At 42.3% G+C, this 27,486-nt stretch overlaps 2 protein-coding genes across 10 annotated transcripts in view; both read right to left on the reverse strand.

The window, feature by feature from the left end:
* Positions 1-8,377, reverse strand: part of SLC26A5 (solute carrier family 26 member 5) — a 35,939-nt gene extending 27,562 nt beyond the window's left edge. For 2 of the 8 annotated variants that reach the window (XR_012585352.1, XR_012585342.1), the window contains exon 1: positions 8,190-8,240. The gene's annotated coding sequence lies outside the window, so the exon portion shown is untranslated. Of the gene's footprint in view, positions 1-2,430; positions 2,450-8,189 lie in introns of those variants that run through there. The other 6 variants (XR_012585362.1, XR_012585307.1, XM_074572945.1 and 3 more) reach the window with 6 other exon arrangements.
* Positions 8,378-14,448: 6,071 nt separating this feature from the next.
* The window catches only part of RELN (reelin), a 293,678-nt gene continuing 280,640 nt past the window's right edge, over positions 14,449-27,486 (reverse strand). Inside the window, exons 62-64 of one of the 2 annotated variants that reach the window (XM_074574094.1) lie at positions 27,137-27,334; positions 26,633-26,731; positions 14,449-15,604 (exon numbers count right to left, since the gene is read on the reverse strand). In XM_074574094.1, the coding sequence (XP_074430195.1) occupies positions 15,508-15,604; positions 26,633-26,731; positions 27,137-27,334 (394 nt within the window). In that variant the 3' untranslated portion in view covers positions 14,449-15,507. The remainder of the gene's footprint in view (positions 15,605-26,632; positions 26,732-27,136; positions 27,335-27,486) is intronic. The other variant, XM_074574188.1, reaches the window with a different exon arrangement.

Genomic DNA, 27,486 nt, shown 5'->3' on the forward strand with positions numbered 1-27,486 from the left:
TTCTCTCTAGTGGACTTCCATCCTGCTCAGCCAGAGACGGGGAGGAGGATGAGGCTGTCGTGCTGTCTGCCTGCAATCTGCACAGCTTGCCAGATATATACATAAATGAGTGCTCTGTGCACGTGTGCCTGCTGGGAATACCTCTTCAGCCCTGATACTGGTTGGATATGGAGGAGCACCAGCAGCCTCACCTTCCTCAGGCTGCTGGATTCAGTATGGTATATTTTCCTCTAATAAACTGATATTATCCACTGAAAACAGCAAAACAACATGTGAGGCATGGAGATCCTAGTAACAGAAAATGGTAACAAATTAGACGTATTAAAAAAAGATTATTTAACTGATAAGGGGTATTTTATATTTCATGTTCCTTGCCAAAAAATACTTTGGCCTCTAAAGATTTATTCTGTGGACTAATGACTTCATTAGTATCTTAATGGTATCTCTTATCAAGCAGCAATCTTATGTTTGTTTTCAACGAGAGAATGTTTTGGGATCCTGTTACGATGATTGAGCTGTTTAATCAATTCCACACGAGACAAACACCTGGAGCACTTTGAGCAGCGGAACACTGGTGTCCTTCCCTGACCGATATAGATAAGAAGTGGCTTCTGTTTCCAGTGCAAACAGTTGATGATCATGAGAACCCATGGAAATATGATCATTCTTACTCCTGCTTTTTGCTTTTTGTGGCTTTAGTGACCTTGGGTCTGAATCTGCCATCCTCACCCCTTTTGAAATACAAAAGCAGTAGCTAGTGACAGTGGAATTAGATAAGTTAATCAGAATGGTACCATGGATGATGACCCCTTTATCATGCTTAAGCCAACTGACAAGGATGCACAGCCTCGCAGGCACAGGTAATCATTAGCTAGCTTCAACTTTCCAGGGGTGATCCACTGCCAAAAACTTTGTTGGAGCAGTCTTCATTGTAAAGCTCCAGATGATGATCAGAGGAGAAAACATAGATCAAGATCCCGCATACGTATCAAGCTAACTCAGAATAATTTCTATAGTTCATATGACCTCAGTGCACCAATGATCTCCAGCAGCTGGTTCATCTTTTCTAGAAAAGTGGAACAAGCATACATCAAACAAGTGTCTGTGCAGAAGGGAGAAGTTACATCAGCAGAGACGCCACCTAAACAGTCATCCTCCCCCTCTGTATCTGCTTCATCAACCCTGTTTACACACATCACTAGCCTCTCAAGTGCTGCATCAAGCTAAAACCAAACAAAACAAAACAAAAAGCAGATTCAGTCATCATGTTTACAGTGCAAACCTCTCAAGCCACGGGGGAAGCTGAAGGATAGTAAAACACAGTGTGGTGACAGGAAGAAATGACTGGGATGGGCGAAGGGAAGAAGCGGGGGTTTAGGATGGGATTATAAATTTATATGCCAGTTTCACTGCTGCAAATAGGGCATGAAGTAACTACATTACTTAACTAATATGAGGTTTTGAAGTGTCTCCAAGGATCCTCCTCTACGAGGCTCTCTTCCTAACACTTTCTGAAAGGATTTGCTCCTCTGCAGAACAGGCTACAGCCATTGCTGTGCCTGAAGAAATTCCTGAAGAACTGTTGCTTCTGACAAAGCTAACAAAGAACTTCAGCACATGGCAGGACACCATCTGGGAAAGCAGAAATTATAACTATTTATCCAAGCTGCAACTCTCTTCCTCCTAGTTTTGAGAGACAAGTTCAACTTCCATATCCACATTAGGACCTGCATTTGGAAGAAACATTTAATTCTTGGCATATACTTTATAACACACATTTTCGGTGTATATCTTTTGTGTGCTAGGTACCACACCAAATCCTACACGAGCACTGAGTAGGACGTGACTTGTGACAGATCCTGTCCCCATTTATGCAACTGCTGCTTGGTTAAGATTCCATTATCCAAGTGATAGCGTTTTCCTGTCTCCTATGTACTTAAGGGTGTTGCTTCATGTTCTGAAGGTGATTGCCAGTCAGTGGGAATGACGTTCCTCAACATCTTGATGCCAAGGTTACACATAAAGGCCATGAGTGCGCAGCAAACGCAGGCCAATAGTGCTCTTCCTTGAAATTCATAGTAAACAAAATGAACATGTACGGAAGTTTCCCTGATAAGTATTTCACAGCAACCCCCTGCTTTATTTGCAGACTTATTTTATGGCTTTGCATTTCTACTGTGGCTGATGACAGTGTCATCGTTTGGGCTCACATTTTAATGCGAGACAGCCCTGTGTCTGTTATTAACTACACAAGTAAAAAGACTAACCTTCATACAGCTAAAGACTCCACAATCCCAAAGAGAGCAATCAAATAAGATGGACAATATACAGAAATTGCTTTGGACTAATATTAGTTACTGGATGGCACTGAACATGTTCATATGTTGAAAATTCTATGCTACAGAGTACAGGAATAATAAAGTAACCTACCAGTCTCATGTCCTTGCAGTTATACTTCAATTCTACTAGGCTACTGAAGCATAGGACTTTGAGATGTGTTGGTCAGGTCTTCAAGTGCGTTTGGCCGAACAACCCATCATGAACGTATTCCTGCAACAGCTAACACTGAAACAGTGTGCTGTAACAAAGGAACTGGAAGAGCAACAAGGGTGCCTGGGCTGACAATCATCAAATGAAATGAAGGAAGGTTAATTGAGTAATTTTCTGGGGAATTCTTCTTGCAGGAACCTTCATTCCTCAGAAACACATATGCAAAAGAAAGAAATGTCACCAGAAAGTAGGGAAAATCAAACTCATTACGTCTGTAGTAAGTTAAAGACTCAGGTCACCTGTCCAGCTATATGGACACAGATACAGCACCATCTATAGAATTGCGATGCCATACTGAAAAAAGATCATAAGCATTGATTTTAAACATGAAACTGGCAAAGAAATGAAAACGGAAAAACATACTACAGAACTGAAAACAAGCAAACAAGAAGTATAGTGCAAAATTCCAAACTGAACAACGAAATGTATGAGACAGAAAATAAGGAAACAGTAAACCTGAAAGAAATAGGGAGGGCTCAGAAAACAATGTTATGTCAAAGCTGTGTAACTATGGCACTATCCTAGTAAAGCGGGAGATACAGAGTTAAATCCCAACATGCTAAAGTGGTAATTGAACTCAGGTCTAGCCTTCTCTGGGAAAGGACTTTAGCCATGTTGTGTCATAAAGTTATGATAGCAGCCGCAAAACTTCAGCATTTAGAGAAGATATTACAGATGCCTATATCTATGAAAGATCTGCGGTTTTCTTCCTGGTGTTACTCTTCAGGCACGCCTCTTCAGACATGCCTGAGCTTAGCAGAGCTCCATGAGAACAGGAACAGACAGCGTTCCCTGTGGGCACCTCAGAGTAGCAACATGTTTTCTCCTGGATGGTATAGGGAGTTTTGAAATCTGCTCCATGAAAACCAGGTGCCCAAAATCGAAATTTTGTAACGCCTACCCAGCTCAATCTTTAATTTGATCTGGCCCCATCAGACTGACCTCCAACATGGATGTTTCAAACGACAGACCCTGCAATCTTTGATTGAGTTCTGTCCATGCTTTACTATGAGAGGTTTTCTAAGGAGTTCTCAAAAGTCCCAGACCTGCCTCAGAACCTGATTTCCATAAAATAAGTGAAAATGAACAAATTGACCTTAGCTGTATCCTAGTTTAGGTGTCAAAATCTCATGGTTTAAAGTAATAGATTAAAATATATTAATTAGCTAAAAAACCCCACTGCCTAATAACCCAAGAAACGAAGCAAAATTGGACATACAAAATGGTAGGCAACAGTCAAAGCAGAGCAGAAAAACTTGATCTGCCATATGTGCAAAACTGGTAAAAATTCTTCAGTGAAGGCTGGAGAAAGAGACTCCACCCAGCCAGTGAAAATACAGATTCATTGTCAACGAACTCCCAAAAAGGAAATCACACCATTGTTTGTCACCTTGAAGGTCTTCCTAGCTTGCTACTGCAAAAACAAAAGATAGAGTTAATGTAAATCTTGAGAATAGTAGTCCAAGTTCCCACATAGGCCAGTTATTCATATACGTACTCCTATTTCCCACATAGGCCAGTTATTCATATACGTACTCCTATGATCATTAATAAAACCTAAATCTTATCAATGCAACTGGCTTGCAAAACCCATTCAACTGCTTGCACAAACTTGCAGCTGTATCTTCATACCAAAGATCCCAAGCTGTAGACAAACAGACATTCTCATTATCTGGACACATGGAAAATAACTACAAGACCTGGACTTTGCTGCTGCTGCTATACTTCTGAAGAACAAAAAGCTATAGATAACTAATTATGTAACAGTAGTAATGGCAGGTCTTTAAGCCATATTATGAAATACTATCAAGAATGACTGTCAAGAAATACTATCTAGCAGGGCAACATTATGCTGGCTAACAGATCTAGGGAATGAAACACATCAGGATAAGTAAGGTGTTTAATTCATTAAACTTCACTGGTAAGTCAATAGGCTGATTTGAGCTTGAGAATTTTAGCTTCAGCATGGTCGTCTTGTGCTAAAAGTTAAAAATCTACCAACTGATCAGATAGAAAAACAAGGGGAAATGCCGGCGAGACAGCAGAAGACCCTTGTATAAAGCTATTCAGAAAAAAAGTAACTAGTATGAAGAAATGAGGGGACTCATGAAAACTACTGAAACTTGAGTTGTGAAGTAAAGCAAACTGTTTCACTGTTGGAGAGAAGCTGGTATAATTAGTAGACAGGAATGAAAGACTTTCCTGCTTTCTCCCCGTGTGCTAACATTAGTGCAGGAAAAATGGACAGCTGAAGTAACACAAATTCTTCCCAGGAATTTTGCATACTCTGATTTAATCATCAAATTGACATCTACTGTACCTGCACAGATACAGTGTGACTGTAATTTCATTATTCTTTGAGATCCGCTGTCCTTCCATTATCCGGCTAAAGGTCTGATGCTACCATGTAGGACAATTTGAGAAACTGTCTGGGTACTTTTCGAAGTTGCTAGGAAAGTTACCATAACATATGTGGTACAGTCACTGTGCATTCAAACTGGGAACTAGGGGACAATGATATATTAAGCCTTAATAGCTGCCTATTAAATCAGACATAGTTTGGGCCTAATTATTTCCCCAAATTATTCCGGTTGCAGCCCAGTCCCATCAAGTTTACAACATGACTTGTAGCTGCTACTACCATGCTGACCCTTAGATTGGTAACAACTGGCATAACCAAACTTAAAGCTGAGCAAACCAGCATAGCTAGGAGAGCCTGTGTAGGGCTAGCCCAGAGAAAACATGGAACTAAAAACCCCCACCAAAACATAGAGTGAGGCTTGTCTTTGTCAGGGGAAACTGCATTGAGACACACAAAAAAGCAGCAGGCTCCAGAGTCGTGAATTCCTTTGTAGCTATTGGGTTGACTTTAGCAGACGGTAAGCCAAACCAAGAGAAGCAAAGGAGCTCAAAGGACTCTGTGCTTCTTTAGGCAACCCACGGGCTGCATGAAAGTCTTGGTCACATTTACAGAGGCTACAGCTATAATCCAAATAAATAGTAATTTAAGACAATAATGATCTATCTATACAATAAATAATAGTCAAAGCAGATAAACACATGTTGAGTTCTTCTTTCTCAAGTTATTAGCAAATGAACTACGGTATTGCAGCCATGTGCTAGATCTGTGCCTCAATACTGCATGATTTTAGTGTCGCATTAAATAATAATGAACTTGCCATGCCGTTTTGGAATATTTAAGCTCTAAAAACCCTGGAGACAGACTGCTACACCTATGAAGAGCTGTGTGCTAGTTATGACTTGAACCACGGTAACGGACTAGAAACTCCAAACAAAAGGCAATACTTGATCGCTGTTTAGTGCTCCAAGACTTAAGATCTAATGGCTGAACCCAACAGAGCACTTCACTAAGCACTCAGCTCAGAAAACCGGGTTCAGTTTGTGGCAGAGGCTAAAGACTTCGCCATTTCCTAGGCCCCTTCCCCTAGGATCAGGCTCAGCTGGCTATCTTCACAAATTTTTTTTTTTACCACCTGTAAGTAAATTGTTACCTTACAGAGTTTGTACAGTGCAATCAAAAAAACACACCAGCTCTGGACAGATTACATAGTCAGAGGAAATATGGTTTAGTGATCAGAACCCAAGCCTGTAAGTAGCAGCAGGTTTTTTTCTGATTGGACTTAGAGCTTTCCTTTAGTGAAATGTGATTATGGTTATAACCCAATATTGCCCCAGCTCCCTCCACAAATACACATTTAAGTGCAGTGAAGCTTTTAGCACAAGACTGCTAAAAGTTAACGCACTCAAGTCTATACAAGGGGGTAAATGCTATCTCAAATGAATAGGCTTTATCAGCTACCAACAGCAGCTTTGCATGGGTGAAACTCCATTTTCTCCCTATGCTCTTTCCCCATTCCATTTCAGAGATGTTTCACAGTACTTTGCAAGACAATTAATAAAATACTTCAGTTTGGAAATAATCCTAAACATAGAACTGGAACACATATCATGCATCCTGAGAAGGCTTGGAATTGCCATAAACCAAGTATTTCAAAGTGCAGTTACTACTGCTTGAGGAAGGCCAATGCAAGAGTTGATCCCCAGAGAATTAATTCAGTGCAAGTCACCTACACATGCTTGCTTCTGGAACTACTCAGTTTATTACCTTAGTTTTTCCATTTCTACAGCAGCTAGTAAAGTAGCATCTTATTTACAAAAATTTTGTACCCAGAACACATTCTATTGCACATTTAGTAGAAGACATTTTAAAAGTCTGTCTGAAAATTTTAGTCTTCCTTTGTGAAAACTTTGGCCAAAAAACATTCCAGTGGCCAGACACTTGTTAAGACTGTCAGTCCTCCGCATCCAAAGCAATGCTGTACAACTGTGTTACTGTGATAGATATGAAGAATTATGAATGTACATTCTGCAGAGTCATCAGCAGAAATAACAGCAGCAATTCTTATTTTTTTTTTTCTTTTTTGTACTACTAGACTATCTCTAAAAGCCTACTGCAACAGCTTGGACTATGTGAAATCTTGAAGCATCCTGAAAACAGCTGTCAACCGTATTTCAATATTCGGACAATTAAATAGCAGTATGGGCACCAGCACAGCAAACTGAAGCCTACCTACTTTTCTGGCTGGCTTTTCCCGATTGCTTTCACTGATCCCTTCTAAGGAGTTCAAAATGTTCTCACAGTTTGCAGACCAGAAGTCGAAAAATACTGACATAGGGAAAGCCACAATCTTATTCTTTGCCAGAAAATTGGTGTGTGTGTGAGTGGAATAGTTCAATTAAGGTTTTGGAAAGGTTTTGAAGATCTTTGGGTTGAAGCTAGTAACAAAGCGCAAAGCGGTTATTTCTTGTTATTACAAGGCTTCTCGGACACTCACTCTGACCTAAACTGACAGCTTGTAGCTTAAAGCCAGAGGATTGCAGTCACTAGACGAGGAAGTGACTGATCTCTCAACCTTCTGGTTTCCCCTTTCATTTTTCTTTTGCAAGTTAGCCCGGGTGTTTTGAGGGTATCTTACAGTCATTAGCAGCGTGGGTGCTCTTTGCTGCCCGGGTAGCCCCTGACCTTTAAGGAGCGCATTGAGGAGAAGGCGCAGACCAGCCCGGCTACCTCGGCAAGGCACCGAGACGAGCACCGTCTTCACAAATGCCTTTTAAACCGCTCCGGTCGCCCACGTTGCTCCGGTAGCTCCGCCGGGTGCCGACAGGGAGGGCGCGGAGGGACGAGGAGGCAGGGGCCGGCGGGGAGAGGGGGCGAAGGGAGCAGGGAAGGGAGCATCGCGCCAGACCCGCCTCCCAACCAGCTCCCGGCCCGGGATGACCCAGCAGGAGCACCAGGCACCGGGAAAGCCCGACTCCGAGCCGGCCCTCCTCACGGCAAGGCTCGCCCCCTCAGGAGAGATCCCTTCAGGAGGGGACCCCGCTCTGGAGAAGACCCCCCTCAGGACTGACTCCCTCAAAAGAGACACCCTCAGGACTAACCCCCCTCGGGAGAGGAACCCCCTCAGGACAGATCCCCTCAGAAGGAGCCCCCTCAGCAGAGAAACCCCTGAGAACTGATCCCCTCAAGAAGGACACCCTTAGGACTGACTCCCCTCAGGAGAGGGACACCCCCTCAGAAGGAGACCTGTTCCGCGGCCGGCCCCGCACGCTGCGCTCACCTAGGCGAGCCCGGCCGCGCTCCGCTCACCTCCAGGCGCTGCCTCCTTCCAGCCCGGTGGACAAGTCACCCACGACGGCGGCCGCGCCCCGCCTACCCCTCCGCGCCCAAGGTGAGCGCAAGGGGCGCGGGCCGGGTAGGCGCCGGCGGCGAGCCGCCAACCCCCGCCTCCTCCCCTGCCGGCGGCGGACGAGCGCGGGCGCGGCTGGGACTCGTAGTCCCCCCCGCAGCCCCCGCCGGGCGCGCACCCGCCGCGGCCTACAAGTCCCAGAATGCCGCGGGGCCGCCCGCGCGGCGCGCGTGTGCGCGGGGCTGGTGCGCGCCCCCGCCCGGCGGCGCCGTTGGGAGCGTTATGGCAGCGGCGGTCTGTCCCTGCACGGCTCTGGGTGTAGCCGGGGCGTCACCCCCGGCCCTGCCGTTCGGGTAGACAGACACACGCGAAATGTATAATTATACTATAAATGTAATTGATTTGTAATTAAAATACGGAAATATGCCTGGGGGGCGTGGGGCGGGCAGGGGTTCACAGTGGCACGATAAAGAGGACGTGGCCTGGTGGTTGGCTTTGTTGTGCTGGTGCGCGCGGTGCTGCCGTATGGCCTGGCCTTCTTTAAATAAAACCCAATATGTCTCGAAATTCCGGTGAAGAAGCCTCAGGATTTATTGTCTAAAGTTGATTTGAAAAAGCAGACATCAACGCTCCGTCCTTTAAGAAATACGGCAGGTGTCAGCTATGGACATGTGCCCATCATGTAAATGAATGTCGAATTACAAATTTCTGAAGGACTTCGTGTTGATTGAACACTTCATGAGACTTCCATACCATTTTTTTCCTTCTTTTTTTTTAATGAAGAGCATATTTTTGCCACCTCTGCTGTCTGAGAAACACAATTGTTAGCCTGGGCCTCAGAGTGGTTGGTCTCACAAGTGGCTGGATGTAGTTTTTTATTTATTTAGCGATACAAAGGATATGTAGCTATCATTTTCCTTGCGAATACGCAGGAATTAGTAGTGAAACACCTTCACAGATGTCATCTTTCACTCCTTGTTTTATAAGTCTTTTCCATCATAATGATGTCTCTCTGTCTTGCCCAGAAGAAAATGTTTTCCCACCTCTCAGATTCTTAGAGATTTGGTTTTGTATGCAGAACTTGTAGGAAAAAAAACCATGTTTAAATTCCTACGCACTGAGACCATGAAAAAAATTGCAAATTTAGTCTATAAGAATGTATTATTTTCAAAACCTTAAAATAATTCCTTGAATTGTTAGCCCTTGTTAAAGAGTGACTTAAATAGAATTTAAATTAATTCAAGCTGAAATACAGTACTTTAAATTTCAGTATTGCCAAACTGAGAAATTTCAAGGTCAAAACATTTCAAAAATTAGATTTTAAATAACAAGTTTGTTATAACAGGTTTTATCCAAAATAGGCTGTAACACAAAGACATTTTGATTAACAATTTCAGAGTGATATATTAGATATGCCAAATACATCAGACTTCATGTGGAATGGTGCTGGATGCCATTGTTACACGGAACTGGGTAAATGGAGATACTTTGGGAAAGACATATTTTTTGATTCATGTTTGTTTATCTAAAAAGCTATTTTTTTTTTTCTGAACTTGGGCTTGTGTTAGAATGCAGGTAAAATTACCTTATGAAGGTGGTGTGTCAGCACTGATGTACTGAAATTCTGAAATGCTTTATTACCAGTAAAGCATATATTGCAGTAGCATACTACAGACAGACCTGTGCTTATACACCCTGCACAAAGAGGAGGGAGAGGAGAGAGCCTGAAACGAACATGGGAATAGCAGATTTCCTGCTAGAAAAATCCACAAAGGTATAAATCATTTTGAATGTTACAGTAATCCACACTGCAGATTATGTTACGCTAATTGTGTCAATGGTTGCATTTAAACACATGAACTGAAGCTGGTTTTAATTTCTTGTGTGCATTTTAGCGTGACCCACTGGGAAGGTTAATAGCTGTTTTTATTGCTTCTTTCCAACATTGTCTAAAATGGTAAAAGATGCTTCAGTTCTTCAGCTCTGAGAGAAGGGCAGGGATTAATATAGCGCTGAACTCAGTAGGAACAAGATGAAAAGAGTGCTTTTGGTCAAAACAAGAAAAGGGAGGGGAAGTTAATACAGAATAAACAATATAGACAATTGGAGAGATTAAAAAACCTCCTGTGGAGGATAATTGGGGGAAATTAGTTAATGGCACACACACCACTGGAGCTGTGTGATGACAGAGGGCCCAATGTGAGCTTTGAGGGCTCCTCTGGCTCACAGGACATGGAGCAGCGGGAGCCATTCCTCCCAGCAGCATAAGGAAAGCTTTGAGGCACCATCAAAATGCCAGATCCAGCACTCACTAGCTGGTTAAAGCTCCCGTCGTTGGGCAGTTTAATTCACTCCCAGCCACTCCCTAACTGCACTCAGAGTTCTTGAGACAACTTTCTAAGGCAGAAAAAAACCCCTGTATATATTTGACTGTGGAGTCTTATGCAAGTCTTAGGATGGGTCAAACCAGCCAAGTTAATAAAGTTGAGGTGAACATTTCCAGATTGAAGTGAAATGTGTTTAGATTTACAGGGATTTTCCCACTGATTTCAGTGGCAGTTGGCTTGGTTCTCATATTGCTCCTGTTAATTTGGCCCAGAGGCAATCAGGGAAGCAGCCAAGCCCTCTGAAATAGCTTCTTTGCCACCAGCTCTTTCACAGATCTCCCCTGAGCAGCACAGCTCAAAAGCACATCATCCTCTTTTTTTTTTTTCTTCCTAAAAAAGCTTAACAAACTTGTTGTCTTTCAAAAGAAATGCAGATTCGAACTATAAACCCAGCATTTATCAGCATCCTCCAGTATAGTACTCCCCCATGCCTGGAATACCATTTTTACTGGGCCCCTCCTTGTTGCAGGCTGGCTCAAACTTTCCCCATCAGGCGTGGTAATTAGCCACGTACAGACCTACATTGTTGGGCTTGCTGCCAGGTCAGCCCCTTCAGCTGAACAAAGAAGAACGTGGGGAAGAAAAAGCAACAGTCATAAAACGTCAGGAACACAGAAGAACACTAGGCGTTTGTCCACATGTCACTCGTGTGAGTTTTGCAGCCTCGTATCTCACTGTCGTTTCTTCCAGGAGCGGATCCCCCCACCTGTGAATGGTAGGTGCGTCACCTGCTCCTTCACAGGAGATGTGCTACAAGCGGCCACGTGGTCTCAGCTGCTCCAGATTGTGAAAAGCCCTTGAAGAGCTCCTAAAGGCCATGCTAAAGGCAGGCAAGCCCTTTTGCTGATCTCATTTGGTTTTGAGGTTCCCCCACCAGTTCAGGGTTAAAGTAGCTCCCCTCCACAGCTAGCTTGTTCCTGTTACTCCAGTGTCGTGTCGTGTCGTGTCGTGTCGTGTCGTGTTTAGTTAAGCCTCACTACAGAGCTGAACTGAGCGGGGTTTGTCTGCTGTACCTTGCTGCTTGTGTGTGTCCCTTTGTGTGTTCGTCGGCGGGGCTTACAGAGCCTGGCGCCAGCTTCCTGCCTGACTGATAACCAAACCCCCGTCCCCACTGATGGATAATTAATGAGGTGATGCTGTGGCAGCATTTCCACCCAGTGACATCTGCCCTGGAGGGTTCGCAAGTAAATAAAACATAGATCCATGTTTATGGCTGTTGTCATGTCTCTTTCCAAATGTTTTCCTTTTTAGCCTAAACAAACCAACTTTCTCTACTTGAAAGCTCATGTTTTCAAGGGTCTTGTTTTTGCTGTTGTACTCTGCAATCTCTCCAATTTTTTAATGTATTTATTTAATGTAAATATTTACATTTATGTATTTATTATAATTATTTAATGTATTTAAATGAAGGGCTCAACAGCTGACAACTGCTGTCTACTTTACTAGCACTGACAGCCACATATATATATTTACTGTGTTTTACCATAAACACTTCTATTGATATAATGCAAAATGGCATTTTTTTTTTAAACTGCTTCATGTTGTTGATTCTCTTCCTATAATTTTGCTGCCTATCCAGATATTTAGTCACTTCGTGTGCTGGTACCTTGCTCTTTGACAGTGTCTTGTCCTTGAGTGTATTTGTTGTATTATTTCATTTCTACCTATTTCTCTAAATTGTCAAGTTCATGCAAAGCCTAATTTGGTCCTTCAAAATACTTAGTTCCTCTCACTAAGGTAATGTTATGACCTGTGGATGAAGCAACCTCAAGGGAAGAACATTGGCAAAATTACGAGAACTTCACGTTTCGGTTGTTCCAGGAACTCCAGCAGGTCATAGCTTTGTCTTCCTCTATTTTTATTTAATTTCTCTTATGTTCTCCTTATTCTACAGGAACATGGATTAGTGAGCTGATAGGAGAAATGAGGAAGTCTATAAAGCATACTAAAAGCATCAGTTTTCATAGCTATGGCTGCCAAAGTTTTATACCAGTAGATAAGTTTATTAGTACATTTTATGGCACTGTCATTGTTTTATTGCCATTGATTATGCGCTGTGTCATCCTTCCTATTTTAACAACTATTTAATAGCAGATGACTCATTGTTTTCAGTCAAGTGGGAGGAAAAATAAAACAGTACATACACTGAGTATGTTGTAGGTGCACGCTACCTTGTGTGCTGTAGGAATGGAAAAAATGTTAGGAAGAACTTCCTGGAATCTGGGAAGGGCAAATGACAACATCACTTGGGAATCTGACAGCGGGGATGATTTTCTTGAGAAAAGCCTATGTAGTGAGTTCTGGTGGAATGGCTCGAGGGATTCCTCAGTAGTCATGATTACATACGTTATTCAAAGGAAATAAATACAACTGTGAAAAGCAGCTTCTCTGATCATGCTGGTCTCTTACCTGGAAAGAGAAGCCAGATTAAGTGCTTCATTGTATCTAAAGTCTTTAAAATAAATTAATTCCCTAGCAACACGCTATCTGCACGCACATTTTAGATTGAAATATCACCCATCTATTGACATATTAGGGCAAAAAAATTATCTTTAAAAATAGGAATATTTTTATCTTGCATTTTTGTTTGTTCAATGGGCGAAACTTTTATTACAATATTTTAAAATCTCTTGTCCAAACATTATGCTATTATATTCTTTAATAATCTCATTTTTTTCTTCCTGATGTTTTTCTGAATAGATCCTTTATCTTGTTTCAAGAATTGAATGCACACACACCCCATTCCCCAGAACAGTACAGCCAGTTTGCAGCTGCAGGAGGCTGGGCTGTTGCAGTAAGTTTCCAGCTCTGTCAAAAGTATGTTGCATAATTTTGACCAAGCAAAGGTTTTGTCTAGTTGGTCACTAAATGACCTCCTTTTCTCCTGCACTCCTTGGGTATCTTTGATCAAAAACCTCTTAAAAATTAAACACACTTTAGGTGGCTGAGCATGGATGCGTAACAAACATCATTCTGCTTCAGAGCGGTATGGCGCCAGAAGCAGATGTGCATGTTCTAAGAGCATAGCAGGTACATATGATCATTCTCTCTGATGAGAAGTGGCTGAGGGAACTGGGGTTGTTTAGCCTGGAGAAAAGGAGGCTGAGGGGAGACCCTCTCGCTCTCTACAACTACCTGAAAGGAGGCTGTAGAGAGGTGGGGGTTGGTCTCTTTTCCCAAGTAACTGGCGATAGAACAAGAGGAAACGCCCTCAAGTTGCACCAGGGGAGATTTAGATTGGATATTAGGAAAAATTTCTTCACCAAAAGGGTTGTCAAGCATTGGAACAGGCTGCCCAGGGAAGTGGTTGAGTCACCACCCCTGGAGATATTTAAAAGGTGTGCAGATGTAGTGCTGAGGGATGTGGTTTAGTGGTAGTTTTGGCAGTGCCAGGTTAACGGTTGGACTTGATGATCTTTAGGGTCTTTTCCAACCTTAATGATTCTATGATTCTAAGAATTAGCAACTTTGTCTGGTTTGAACCAGGTTCCTTATGTGCTGTAGTCGTGTAGTCCTCAGAGCTTGGAAACACCGATTCACACATTGCATATTGGATTTGCAGATAAAGACAAGTGAGAGTGTGTATTGGTCTGTGGTCCCATTTCATTCCTTGCACAAGGACCCGTTCCAATGACGATGTTATGCCCACAGGTGGGACTGTGAAGATCTCTTGGTTTGTATTATTTGCAAAGTGCTGTTAAGTGTGATGTACCAAATATTAAAAAATACTATCCATGTTTGCATTAGAATCTAGGTATTTAATAAAAGAATGTGGTTTATGATTTCATGTAAAGCCCGCATGGCTTGAAAAGTCTAACGTCAGAATGTTTGTTGACATTATTTTTATTGAAGCATGGATCTTTAGCTTGGTTCACCATAAAGTGAAGCATTTTATTTATGATAATAGACAGTTTAGGGCTATAGGGGCATTTAACGTTGCTGGTGTAGATACAACTTTATCAGAAGATACAAACATGACCCGCAATAGAAACAAACACCAAAGAGAACACCATGAAACGTTCACTGTTTACAAATCACTTCATTACTACAGACACCAAATGGCAGTTACTGTAAGTAAATCAGTTGCAGAGAACTGACTACATTTAGACAGGGAATCGGGAACTTCTGTTTGGGGCTTCATCCACAACTCCTTAGTAGAAAAAAGTTTAATGTCAAGCATTCTTTTTTATCCACAAAACAATGCTAACCAACAGACATATCAAAGAATAAGACCGAAGGATATCAACGCCTTTACAACTACTTTTGCAATTATCTTCTTGATTAGGTACTTTGATTTTTTTTTTTAATACGTTTTGTCAGAAGGTAAATAGCCCAAAAATCAGCAGCAAAAATATTACAACAACAAAACAAGTAAATACAGTGCCAATGTGTCATGTTGTAGAAGAGAATACAAAGAAGACAAACAATGATAACTTAATCATATAAAATGACAGAGCTGAAATACAGTGCACTTAAATACCTATGTGACAAAGAATGTTAAATTCTGTACTTAGTATGTAGATTTTTTAAACATAAAATCTGAAAAGTCTTTGTGCTTAAAATTTTTTCCTGTTAAACAGAATTAGTTGCTTACTTCCAATACTGCCACTGTAACTGATATTACAACAGATCACAATTTTCACAGACACATCAACATTAAAACATTTACCTATGAGAAAATAAGTCACTTCTCATTAGTTCACAGTGCGAAAAAGTGGTGTACACTCTGTCTTGAGAAAGGCTTTCAGTTATTCATCAAGCCAGTTGCAGAAAAGTCCTGATACCAGACGCAGTGCTAGATTTAGAGAATGGAAAGCAACACATCACATGTTGGGAGGAAAAAAGATAAATTTCTCGTTTCTTCATGGATATCGTCTAAGTGACCTTCGTCTTCTGTTGTAGAAATGCCTGAGCCCATGTTGCCGTGAAAAATTCATCATGTAATTTTGTTTGCGAGTGCTGTTAAAATCAAAGGGTGGGAGGGGGGAGGAAGAGAAGAGTGTCAGTTTTTTATATGTAGTTTAACATCTTTGGGAGCAGTGAGCTAGTGGGACAGATTCTTCTTTTTCTTTGTGTGACCTTTCAACCTCACGTAAAGTGGTGCGTATTGCACCCTTTGTACAAAAGCAAGGTACAAGGCATTTGAGAATCTGTCCCACTTTGCTTGTTTTACAATTCATTATCTTAGGGAAAGGTTAAGAGCTTTCAGCTAATGAAAACTTGTGCTGCCTTGGGCCAGATTCACTAAAGCTACATGCACGTCATACCCTCTCAATATAGGGCATTTCTCCACAGTGGTTTTATGCTCCAGTTATTCTTCTGTCTTAGATCATTAATTGCTTTATCTTGAAAGCAGAAGAAAAGCTGTACCCCACTTCATTATCTTCCACTTTCATTATATAGTAAATGAAGTACAACACTTTTATGCAGACTTAATGTTTCCCTCCCTTATACCTCTCATCCAAAATTGAAGGAAGATCTAGGAAATAAGCATCATCACATCTGGGAGGAGACCAGGCAAGAGCCGGCCTGACTGCAGCCTAATTGAAGGAGGGACACTTGTTCGGAAGACCTACCTGGAGGACAAGACCCATCCCACCTAACATAGGTTTCTACTTCTCCCACTGCAGGAAGAAAGAACCATGAGAGGGCAGGGGTGGACAAGAGAGCTGTCTGGCATTTTGGTACCTGAAACCTATCTAACTTCTGAGGGCCAGATCCCATCTTCAGTTTACGTATTCAGCAGCTTTGGAAATAGAGCTGTAATATCTGTGGTGCATCCTTGTGAGTCTCCTCATGGCACAGAGCTGCGTGTGCAGCACCACAGAGCCTCTGCAGAACAGCCAGAGAGCTTTGTCTGGCTGTGCCTTTTCTTGGCCCCTTTACATACATATCCATCCCCCTGGTGCATATGCACAAATACAGGTCTACATAAGCCTACAGCCAAATTGCATTCAGAATTACATGAGAATGAAAAGGTTTGTTTACTCTGACGTTCTGATACAGGATGTCTCCTCTCTCAGACCTCCAACTTGGCAGAGCACTTGGCCAGCCGTATAGAGCAGCCGAGATGTGGCTATAGGAGAGACAGCCTCTCTTGCACACTGCACTATAGAGTCCCAGGGTATAGGAGAGACCTTTTGATCAGAGAACTAAGTTTAAAGTAAATATAGTATCACATACTGCAGCCACACAAGTTTTTAGAGCCACCTGAGAGCCTCTTTCTCTACATGGAAAAGTAGCATACAAGATACTCCCATAGATGCAGTCAGAGGATGCAGTTTCTTTCAGAGATCGGAGCACAGTGTTAACCATGCAGACCCCAAGGACAACTCCAACAGGCATAAAGAGCTTCACCCAGGAGGAGTGGCTGGTGACTGCGTGGCCAAATTTTCTTTTGGTTTCCAGGGCAAAGGAGCTGCAAAGTCAGAGTGAATCTGTGCAGTCTCCGGCTAATTTCTGACTCCCTCTCTTAATCCTCTCTGCCCACCGAGGACCTTATGCTTTCTAGCTTTGTCTTGAAGCGGGGGAAGGATGCCTGGCCTAAGTGTCTCTGTTCCGAGGGACTGAATGTTACCAGGAGCCTCCAAAACAAGTAGTCCATTGGATTTTAAAGGTGATCTGTGAAGTAAAGGCCTGCAGTAGACATTACAGTCAGCAAACCTCCCATTTGTTGGGTGCAAGGCAGGTTTTCACTTGTGAGTTTTCTCTTTAAGTAAAATGTAAATACTCAAACTGTAATCAGTCATACTTTCCTCTCTAGTGCATAAGCTTATTTTTAGTGAATATGACCCTTAGGCAAAAGAAATAATTGCATGCTTTGAAAAATAAGTATGATCCTCCAGAGGCAAAGATAGGTTTTGCTGTAGTATGATAACCTCATTTAAAAAAATCTGTGTAACAAAATTACAGCCTTTCCAACAGCTGATCTAGAACGTGATTGACTATATTGAATAAAAGCAGTTGTGTCAACATCTAGGACATAAACCCCTAAGCAATTCCAAGTTGCTTCCCAACTAGTTTTCCAAGGCTCTGCATGTTTCTTCACCTAATTTTACATAAAAATGACACCTTTTTTTTTCTTTTTGCCATTGGAATGCACATATAAGAATGAAATAAAATCCAGCTCCCGGTGACAACGCAAACAGATCTAGACTCGGCACAACTTTTGGTGCTCCCACAGTAAGGCAGTGCTTTAGAGCATTTGGCAATGAGGGAGGGGTTGATATTTGAGGTTGACTTGTCCTGATTTCTTCAAGTGAAAATGTCTGTGCTAAGAGTGTTGTGTGAAAGAGTGACAGTGGCAAGTCTATATAGTTTTAATGCCACTTGGTAGCTCAAGTGCAAAGAAAAATTGAAGATCGGTCTTTATTCTGGTTGCGTACTCATCTCTGTGGAACATCACCCTCACTGCAATGCTGAGTCCCTCACTGAGGAAGGCAGGAGGGAAATCACAACTCCGAACCCACTCCTGAAAGTGGCTGCTGTTCGTCATGAGGCTGGAAAGAGATCTTAATCTTGCCTTCCCTTTAATTCCCATTGTCTGGGAAGCAGGTTGTTCCTTATGCATGGGGCCTTCAAGGCAACATCCCACCTCTCAGGAGAGCATCCTAACTACAAAGTGAGGATGGAGCACCTCTCTGCTGGGAGAAGGCTGCTCTGGAGCCGAAATACAGGAGACTGGGCCCTGGGAGAATGCACAGCTCAACTGCGAGTGGTCTCACTCCAGGGACATGGGACCAAACAGAGCCTGTCAATGTCTTTGGCTGAAAAATTTGCTGCCTGGACCTGGTTAAATTTAGGACTGTGCTCGGTTGTGAGATCCTCAGCTTGGGCATGACCTGGGCAGCCAGAACACATGCTGAGCTGCAGTCCTTGGCCCAGGGGTCTTCATGTTCCTCTCTCACCCTCCTGCCTTTTGTTTGTTTGCATTCAGCAACAGCTCAGCAGAGATTTTCAGGACCCATTTTGGACACTGCTAGGTGGACCTGGCCTCTATTTCACTTCAAATGCCTAAGCATTTTGTATCTGGCCCTAAAGTTATGATGAAGATGTTTAAAACAATGAACAAAGAAAAAAACCCAACAAAAATAAAGGAAAAGGAAGAATTGAAAAAAGGAACAAAGAAAGGGTTACCTAATAACTTAAAAGAGATTTACTTAATATGTACTTATGTATATTCAGTCTGGTTTTTTATTTTATAAGATGATCAAGACAAACAAAGAAAATACATATATTCCCTGTCACACACCAAACACCTCAGCAATGCAGTTTGTGAAAAATAAGAGAAATCTAAAATACTAAAAACTAAATGCTTATTGTTTTTTATTTGCACTGACATGGTTCAGAGATCTTCTCCACCAAAGTCTAAGATGGGCTTTCCAACTACTGGTTGGATGCCACACAAAATCTTCATGCCTGCCACAGAAAATGGCATGATTTTAACTCTTGCTATAGGTAAACAGGTATACCCTACATATCATAGTACCGTATCATATTGTATAGTATGCGTAGTCTGGCATCCACAAGGTGAGAATAGGTTTATATTTATTTTTCTGAATTACTCTTATCTATTGTTAGGAGGCAAGCACTGTTTAAGAGAGACCAGTAGTGCTTTATAAGATCACAATAAGAATTGTATAATAAAGTTTGCAGGAATATTTACACATTTCTTGCATTTGGTGGATTTAAGAATGCTTTCAGTACTATTAATAACAAATCTAATATGTATTTTTACAGACTGATAAATGGCTTTACCATACTTTTGCTGTTGTTTTTTTTTTGTTTGGAGCAGCCAAAATGTGCCAGGGACCATCAAGCTATATTAGGAATGAACGCCCTCCTTCTGTAACAGAGGGTATGGAGGGAACTTTTGTTTGAATATTGGTGGCGACTTGGAGGCTGCTTTGCAAGTGCAGAATGGACTGGTCAGCATATGCTGAGCCTTCTACCTTTTCTGTGCATTCACTGAACCATCAGATGAAAAGTACAGATCCAAAATAGTTATCTGTGTATTGCTGATGGAGCAAACAGTATAAAAAAGCAATTAACAGGAGCAACTACTGCATAATCTGTTCAACAGTTTTGAGTGCATTAATATTAAAAAATAAATAGAAGATAATACTGCTCCAGTTTACATAGGAAACTCTTAAGTAACTTTACAGTGGAGTCACTGGAGTTGTATTAGTTAGATGAAAAAATGTGCAGCCAATATAGAGGAAAAAAATTCTGTCTAGGGCATGTTAAGTAAATACCTACAATAAGCAATTTATGAGAAGGAGTTGCTCTGCATCTTTAGTCTTTAACAGAGCATTCTGGCTACTGCATGTTTCCTAGAGCGCAGTTTGAACTTCAGGTCTGCAATTTAAAATTTATGAAAAAAGAATATAGCCAAATGGAATGAAAAATATGTGGTAAAATCCCCCAATGTAATTCATTATTTTCATGCTTTTATTATTACTTGACAGGGAATAATAGAAACCAAATAGAAACAAAAATATTTGGATAACAAAACAAAACATGAACAACGTCTTAGAAAATGGCAAAGGCATGCCCCTCAGGACTGGGCTTGGGGTAAATGTTGTGGCTGAATTACAAATGCTTTGTTAGGAGGGAACTGTCACGAGAGAAGTGATGTGCTCTGTCTGAAGTCCTGACGGCTCATATCCATGACAAAGGTTCTTTGGCTCTGGTGAGGTCAAGATTTGAACCCAGAGCTCAGTAACTGTGTTGGTTTGTGGTATCTATTAACTGAGACAGCACAAAGCAACAGAGTTACAAGAAACGAACTACCTGGCAGACACTTGGTGTATCTCTGAGAGACACCTGTGACTGTGCCACCATACAGATTGACTGGCATACACTATCTGACTGCCTTCAGCTCTACCTGAAGTCACTACCTGAAAGGAGGTTGTAGCGAGGTGGGGGGTCTGTCTCTTCTCACAAGTAACAAGTGATAGAGGAAATGGCCCCAAGTTGTGCCAGGGGAGGTTTAGGATGGACATTAGGAAAAAATTTTTCACAGAAAGGGTTTTCAAACATTGGAACAGGCTGCCCAGGGAAGTGGTTGAGTCACCATCCCTGCAGGTATTTAAAAGACGGGTAGACGTGGTGCTGAGGGACATGTTTTAGTGGTGGTTTTGGCAGTGTTAGGTTAATGGTTGGACTTGATAATCTGAAAGGTCCTTTCCAACCTAGGGGACTCTATGATTATGGAAAAAAGTGGGAATTCCTCATTGGAGCTGAGAGGCTGCCTGTGCAACAAGCTGGGTGCCCTCCATTGGCAGGTCTCATTGCACCGCAGGAGAAGGAGAAGCCCTTCTCACCGCAGCCTCCGTTAAATTCCCACTGCGGTACAGGGGGAGCTGCTGAACACCTTCTGCCAAGTGAACTTCCCCTGATACTCCCTGCAGGACCAGGGCTCTCCAGAGCTACACGGCACATCTCAAGAGAGTACGAATGATTTTCCACTGACCCGTTACTGACAAAACTTTGGGAAAGAACTGTAGCTGTAACAGCAACATACATTTGATATTGATTCAGGGAAAGTACTTACCTTATTCTAGTGTAAAACCAATGACAGCAAACAATGAAATACAACACAAGTTAGAAAATGCCTTTCAATGCATGCAGCACTGTGATTAGTCATAAAACCCTGATGAGGTTTAGAGGCAATATAGGACTTTTCGTCTCTTTTGAAAATAAAAATTGAACAAATTATTTCCTGATATTTCAAATCAATGTTTATATTTCTATTTTCTATAAAATTCAGCATGCACTTTTTAGAAACATAATAAAAATGTCATAAAAGCACAGACTGCATCATATTAAATTTGGCATAAATGTTGTGAATATTCAGATAATTACCTAACGTTTGAACTATTTCTGTTCTTTATAAATATGTTAATACTTGAATATAAGTGCATTTTTCAAATCATTGCTTTTTACTAAAAAAATGAAGCAAGTGAAAATGCTTTTCCACATGAGCACTCTTTGTTAGAGCTACAATATTTAATTTGTATTTTAATTTTGCAAAATAAAGGTAAACATTCTTTGCACCAAGTGCAACGTAACTTCTCACTAAATCATTTGTGCCAAAAACGTGAGAATATCTTGACAATGAAGAGCATGGAGTGATGGCTATGGAGGCCTTTGTTCTGTTATCCAACAGTTAACCATAAAATAGTAGGCAGGGATAATGTTTCTTGCATCCCTTGCACAACTCAAATTCCCTTGGATCTCATTACAAGTTTTGGGGTGCAAAGAAAGCAACATCAGACCCTTAGTGTTCAGCTTATTGTTGCCCTTTAGTTCTCAATACCTTTGACCAGAATTGAGGTCAACACAGAGAAATGGCAGTTCCCAATGCACATGCAAAAAAGTGCGTGGTGTCTGTGCTGCAGACAGGCTGAGAGCTGTGCTGCGAGAAAAACGATGTGCAAATGAAATGCTGGGTTGCAACATGGGCTCTTCTTAGGGCAGAAGTATGGGGGCACTGAAAAGCAGTCTTTCTTAAGTCTGGGGTAAAATACTTTTTCATCCTAAGAAGAGCCACATGGAATGTGAGAGTTGTGCACAAAGCTTTCTTTACGAATGGAGAGAAAAAATGCTGCACTACTTAGGAATAATAGGTACTAGATTTAAAAGGAACTGGACAACTTGATAACTGATATCCTCTCCCCACCACAGGATAGACGTCAACCATTGTTAAAATAAGTTGGCTAGTGGTTAGTTGGCAAGACCAATTTAATGTGTAACGTATTCAAAGCAGGTATTGCATTTCACCTGTTCAAGAGAGGTGCTCAATTTGAGCGCCATTTGCAGCTGCATCACAGCCTTAACAATACTGCTCTTTAATGAGTGATTCAAATAATTTATTCAGAAGTGGAGTGATCCTACGTAACATACAAAAGCACCTGCCTTTAGTCTTTCTTATCACCGTCAGGTATTTTGCATGCATGTATAATCTGTAGGTTAATTTTCTCTCCCAGCAAACTATCTTGGGAGCAAAAAGGAAACAAAGAAATGTTATCCTGAAAACGTTTGCTGGTAAGAGGATGGTCCTTGACTCAGGAATCAATTAGACTGAACAGAGCGTCAAGACCCTGGCCGTGGATCAGCTGTATGTGGTATCTGCGCTATGGCTTGGCAGCTGGGCCTGTGACAGAATTAATTTCAAATCTTTGGATTGCTGAGAAGAGTTGAGCCATGAAAGCAGGTATTCACAGATTTGTCCCTGGGGTGAGCACTGTAAGGAGGAGCAGGGACATCCCCTGTGTTGAATGGGAATTAAAATCAAGAAAGTCCTTGGTTTTGCTGCCTCCCTACAGACCAGCTCTCCCTGCTGGCAGGTGCTTTCCCTGCTTGCTCTCTTACTCCAGCCCCTAGTTTGCTCAAGGAGAGCATGGCTCACTTGCCTGTGGGCTGAGGAAAAGCTGACATAGCACCTAGGTGTGCACCTGGGTATGCAGGCAGCCAAACCAAGAGTTGGGACCTAGGGCATTTGGGAAAATTAGACCTCTTTGTCAGCCCACTGGGAGGAACGAAGAGGAGATGTGTAGATAGCCAGGAATTTCTCTACATCCCAAACCACACCTCCTAGTATAGAATCATAGAATTGTTAGGGTTAGAAGGGACCTTAAAGATCATCTAGTTCCAACCCCCCCTGCCATGGGCAGGGACATCTCCCACTAGATCAGGTTGCTCAGAGCCCCATCCAGCCTGGCCTTAAAAACTTCCAGGGATGGGGCTTCCACCACCTCTCTGGGCAACCTGTGCCGGTGCCTTACCACCCTCATGGTGAAGAACTTCTTCCTAACGTCCAGTCTGAATCGTCCCATCTCTAGTTTTAATCCATTCCCTCTAGTACTACCATTACCTGACATCCTAAAAAGTCCCTCACCGGCTTTCTTGTAGGCCCCCTTAAGATACTGGTAGGCCACTGTAAGGTCTCCTTGGAGCCTTCTTTTCTCCAGACTGAACAGCCCCAACTCTCTCAGTCTGTCCTCACAGGAGAGGTGCTCCAGCCCTCTGATCGTATAGGTTGGCTTCTTGCTGTAACTCCACATGGGCTAGAGGCTTGCCTGCTGTGGCAACGTTGGTACACAGATCACAAACAAGCATGAAAATCTAGGGCTTAAACCAGGGCCAGTGAGGATAATTTTGATGATGCCCAGAGAGGTGTATGGAGTCTCATTCAGGTGGGTGATGGAGGGCAGGGTTATAAGAGGACTGAGCACAGACTGGATTAGGCATGGACCATCAGCAGGTCCTGCAGCCAGGGATGTTCATGGGAGGGGATATTCTGAGAGAAGCTTGGAGTGCCAGCAGAAATTACTTCCAATTCGTGAGGAATGTTTCCTAAGGTATCTCAGCAGCTTTGGGAAGAATAAGCAGAAGCTTACTGACTCTCCAGTGACTCCCTACAGAATTAATGGGAAGAGGTAATGAGAGCACCTTGGTGAACAGTTTTAGTTCAGGCTGTGCCTCGCTGCAGCCATGCCACAGAGACCTGGGGTGGCTGTTGCTCACAGAACTCTGCTCTGGCAATCGATGCGGGGGACAGAGCACCCAAGGGACACTGTCTCCTCATCTCTCACTGGAGAGCTGCCTGGGCAAGGTGGCTTGCTCTCCCCAGGGGCAGGCGGGGTTTCTGTGCCCTTCATTGGAAAATGAAGGAATATTAAGAATTAAAACTAAGTCCTATCCCTACTATTCATGGCATGAATCCTGGTAGCCCTGGTGTGTGCAGGATCATCCAGAGTTAGTGCTAACAGACAGTTATCCCTTCTGTATGCCTGGAAGCATTCTGTGGAAGTGTCTTCACCGAGTGTCTTCATCATTTTACAGGTGAAGAAACTGAAGTGCTGGAGGGCAAAGGGACCAGTGTGAGGTGTCAGAGTGGAACAGCAGACCTAATGGAAAACCCAGGTGGGAGTATTTCAATAGAAGGAAAAGCGCGCTTCCCTTCAGAAAGCCTTCCAAAGGTTTTATCGAACCATTTGTGGGTTACTTGCAAATAAAGTTTAAGAGGCCTATAGAATATTTTGGTGAATTAGAAGGTGCAGGTAGAACTTAACAGAGGGGTCAAAGCCACTTGTCAGGTCCGAGCACAGGCTGGCGTATGAACCAGATGCACCACAGCATGTAATTCTGCCTTTCCTGAGAGCAGCATGTCTCACGTGTTGTAGTTAGCAGGGGCTGGAACTCCCCATCTGGCCTTCAGGAATTACGCTGCCATGGCACTGCATCTCACAGTACTTGGTAAGGGAGAAATCTGTCTGGTTTGGTCTGTCCTCCTCTGTGGGTTGTACCAGGTGTCACTTGAACAGGATGGAAACTCTTTATCTCTAGCCTGATATTTTGGCCAATATTCAGAAGAACCTTAAAGCTCTTTAACAGGAGAAAAAGAAGAAAGGGGAGAAGGCACCCATTTGGTTCCTTCTCTAGGCAAGGTGGGATTATTTGATATGGCATTTCTATTGCTGTCTCCATTCTAATCTATCTCATGCGACCGACTTGTCACCGCTCAACTTCTGTGTCTAGTCTACAACCTGGCAGATCTCATTGTCAAAGAAGTTCTCCAGACTTCATCCTAAGAATCACTTTTTAAAGATTCACCCTATTCCTATTTATACTCCCTAATTCAATGCTTGGATTGATGGATAATATTATGCTCTATTTTTTTTCCCCACATGATTTTTTCTTTTTATTTTTTTAAATTGCAAGGCAGAAAGACATGGGAATATTTCAGAATTACCAGTTCCCTTTTCCTTGGTTTCCTAAACACTGTGGTTCATACTATTTCATATCTTTCCTGATGCAGCATCGTACAGCCATTGATTAACTAAGCCAGGAATCACATCCATCCCTCTGTTCCTTCAAGCTTTAAGCTTAATGTTATGGAAGCAGAGCCCAGCAAGGTGTGTAAAAGCAGCAGAGCGTGTACGTTACTCAGTGTTGGGACCCGTTTGATTTGGGGTTGATATGAGTGCCATGCAAGCTGGTGCTTCTCGGTGGAAAGAAGAACAGGGCTAACTAGCAATCAGATAATTCACTTTGCTACTCTTACAAAACATTAATTGCAGTGTCTCTGCTAATTCAGAAACCTCATGGTTATAATTGCACAGTCTGAAGGTTATTCAAGCCTAATTTGTTCATTGCTGGTTTTTAAATTTTTCAATAAAAGGAATGTTTGAACCTATCTATGGAGCAGGCACGCCTCTCTCTGCCAACCACTGTCAGCGATGAGTTCCCGCCCGTGAAGCCACTAGCATTTCACTTCTACTGGAACTAAATTGTTAGAGAAAAAGCAGGTCATCTCTTCGTGACGTAACACAGGAAAAACGGGTTAGCTGCCAGCGAAACCCATCTCAAGAATGGGAGAATCAGGAGGGTGCAGACACTTTACTTGGTAAAATCTTGACAAGGGGATGAATATAGAGCTCGGACCATAGGAACCTGATATAGTGAACCCTGTTTCTGAACAGTATCCTTCTTACTAAAAAAGGAAATGAATAAGGCATTAGTTGCTAACACAAATTTTTCAGAGGCAGAACAACATTACTTTGTGCAAAGAGCAATACAGCAGACTCTTTGTATCTTCAAAAGCATATAAATCAGCCTTACATGGCAGCACAGTGTTGAACAGGAATATCCTTTCAGGAATATCCATAGGAATGTCCCAGCACAATTTTTTTTTCACAGTCATTGCTGCATTACAGGACCACACCAATACTTGGTGGTGATAAAGCCCCGCTTTCCCTCCTGCATTTTTCCACGATGCACAACACATACCCCTGCTGTGCCCCTTACTTCGTGGCTGAATGAACCGCTGAGGGTTGCACTCAGGGCAGAACATTAGCAAAGACTCAAAGGTTTCCCTGGGCCACAATGGTTCTTACTGAGCTTAACACTCGTGCCATGCTGGAGGAATTTCAGTGGAGGAATTTCTGAGATGGGGTGGGATGAGGTGAAGCAGATACTCACAGGACGACTTCTACGTGGTCCAAAGCCCACTGATCATGACCTGTTCCGTTGTGACGGGGCTGCCACCAGCGCAGTAAGACTCCTTTCATTCGTGCCTCCCTGTCGTCACAAATGCAAGAGCCTGTGAGCTCCAGACTATCGTTGGTTTGCACATCCCTATCTAGCCCAACAGCAACTGAGAGCAAAGTCAAAGCTTTATTTCTGCATCCCTGAACATCAACATACAGTACATAAAAGACATTTAATGGTGAGAAATGCACACAGATAAGGAGGAATTTTTTTTCTCCTCGTATTTTTAAAACAAGTGTTCTGTTTTTCTTTCAAATATATTGATAAACACTGGGCTGGAATTTCTTCATCAACCTTCCCCTTAAGTTTTCTCGTTTATCCTCTCATCAACCTTTTTTCTTGCATAGTGATGCAAAGATAGTTTCTTGGCAGCAACAGATGCAAAGAAATATATCTTGTGTGCTTAGAGGTAATGAAATGTGACCGAGTACTCACAGGGGAACATTATAAGACACTCTTTGGGCTTGTATAAAGTCCTTTGGCTGATGCTGTGCAATTACTTGCCATGTAATTCCATTATTTACACTGTATTGGAGGAGGACTGCCTTGTCTACAGTGTTAGGATCACTCAGGTTGGTATTGCAACTGTCTGTTTGTGAAATACTTCCAATTTGCAAAACAAACATAATTTTGCTGTAAAACACAAAGAGAAAAGGTACTTTCAATATGCAAAAAGTGTTCAAACAGGACCAATAACATTTCCAGGTTTACTGCAGTTACCTTATTAAAAGTTTGAGCATCCTCAAGAATCATTACTCTTAACATGCAAAATAAACTGTTCTTAC

Source organism: Larus michahellis, chromosome 1 (assembly GCF_964199755.1).
Source record: "Larus michahellis chromosome 1, bLarMic1.1, whole genome shotgun sequence".
Lineage (NCBI taxonomy): Eukaryota > Metazoa > Chordata > Aves > Charadriiformes > Laridae > Larus > Larus michahellis.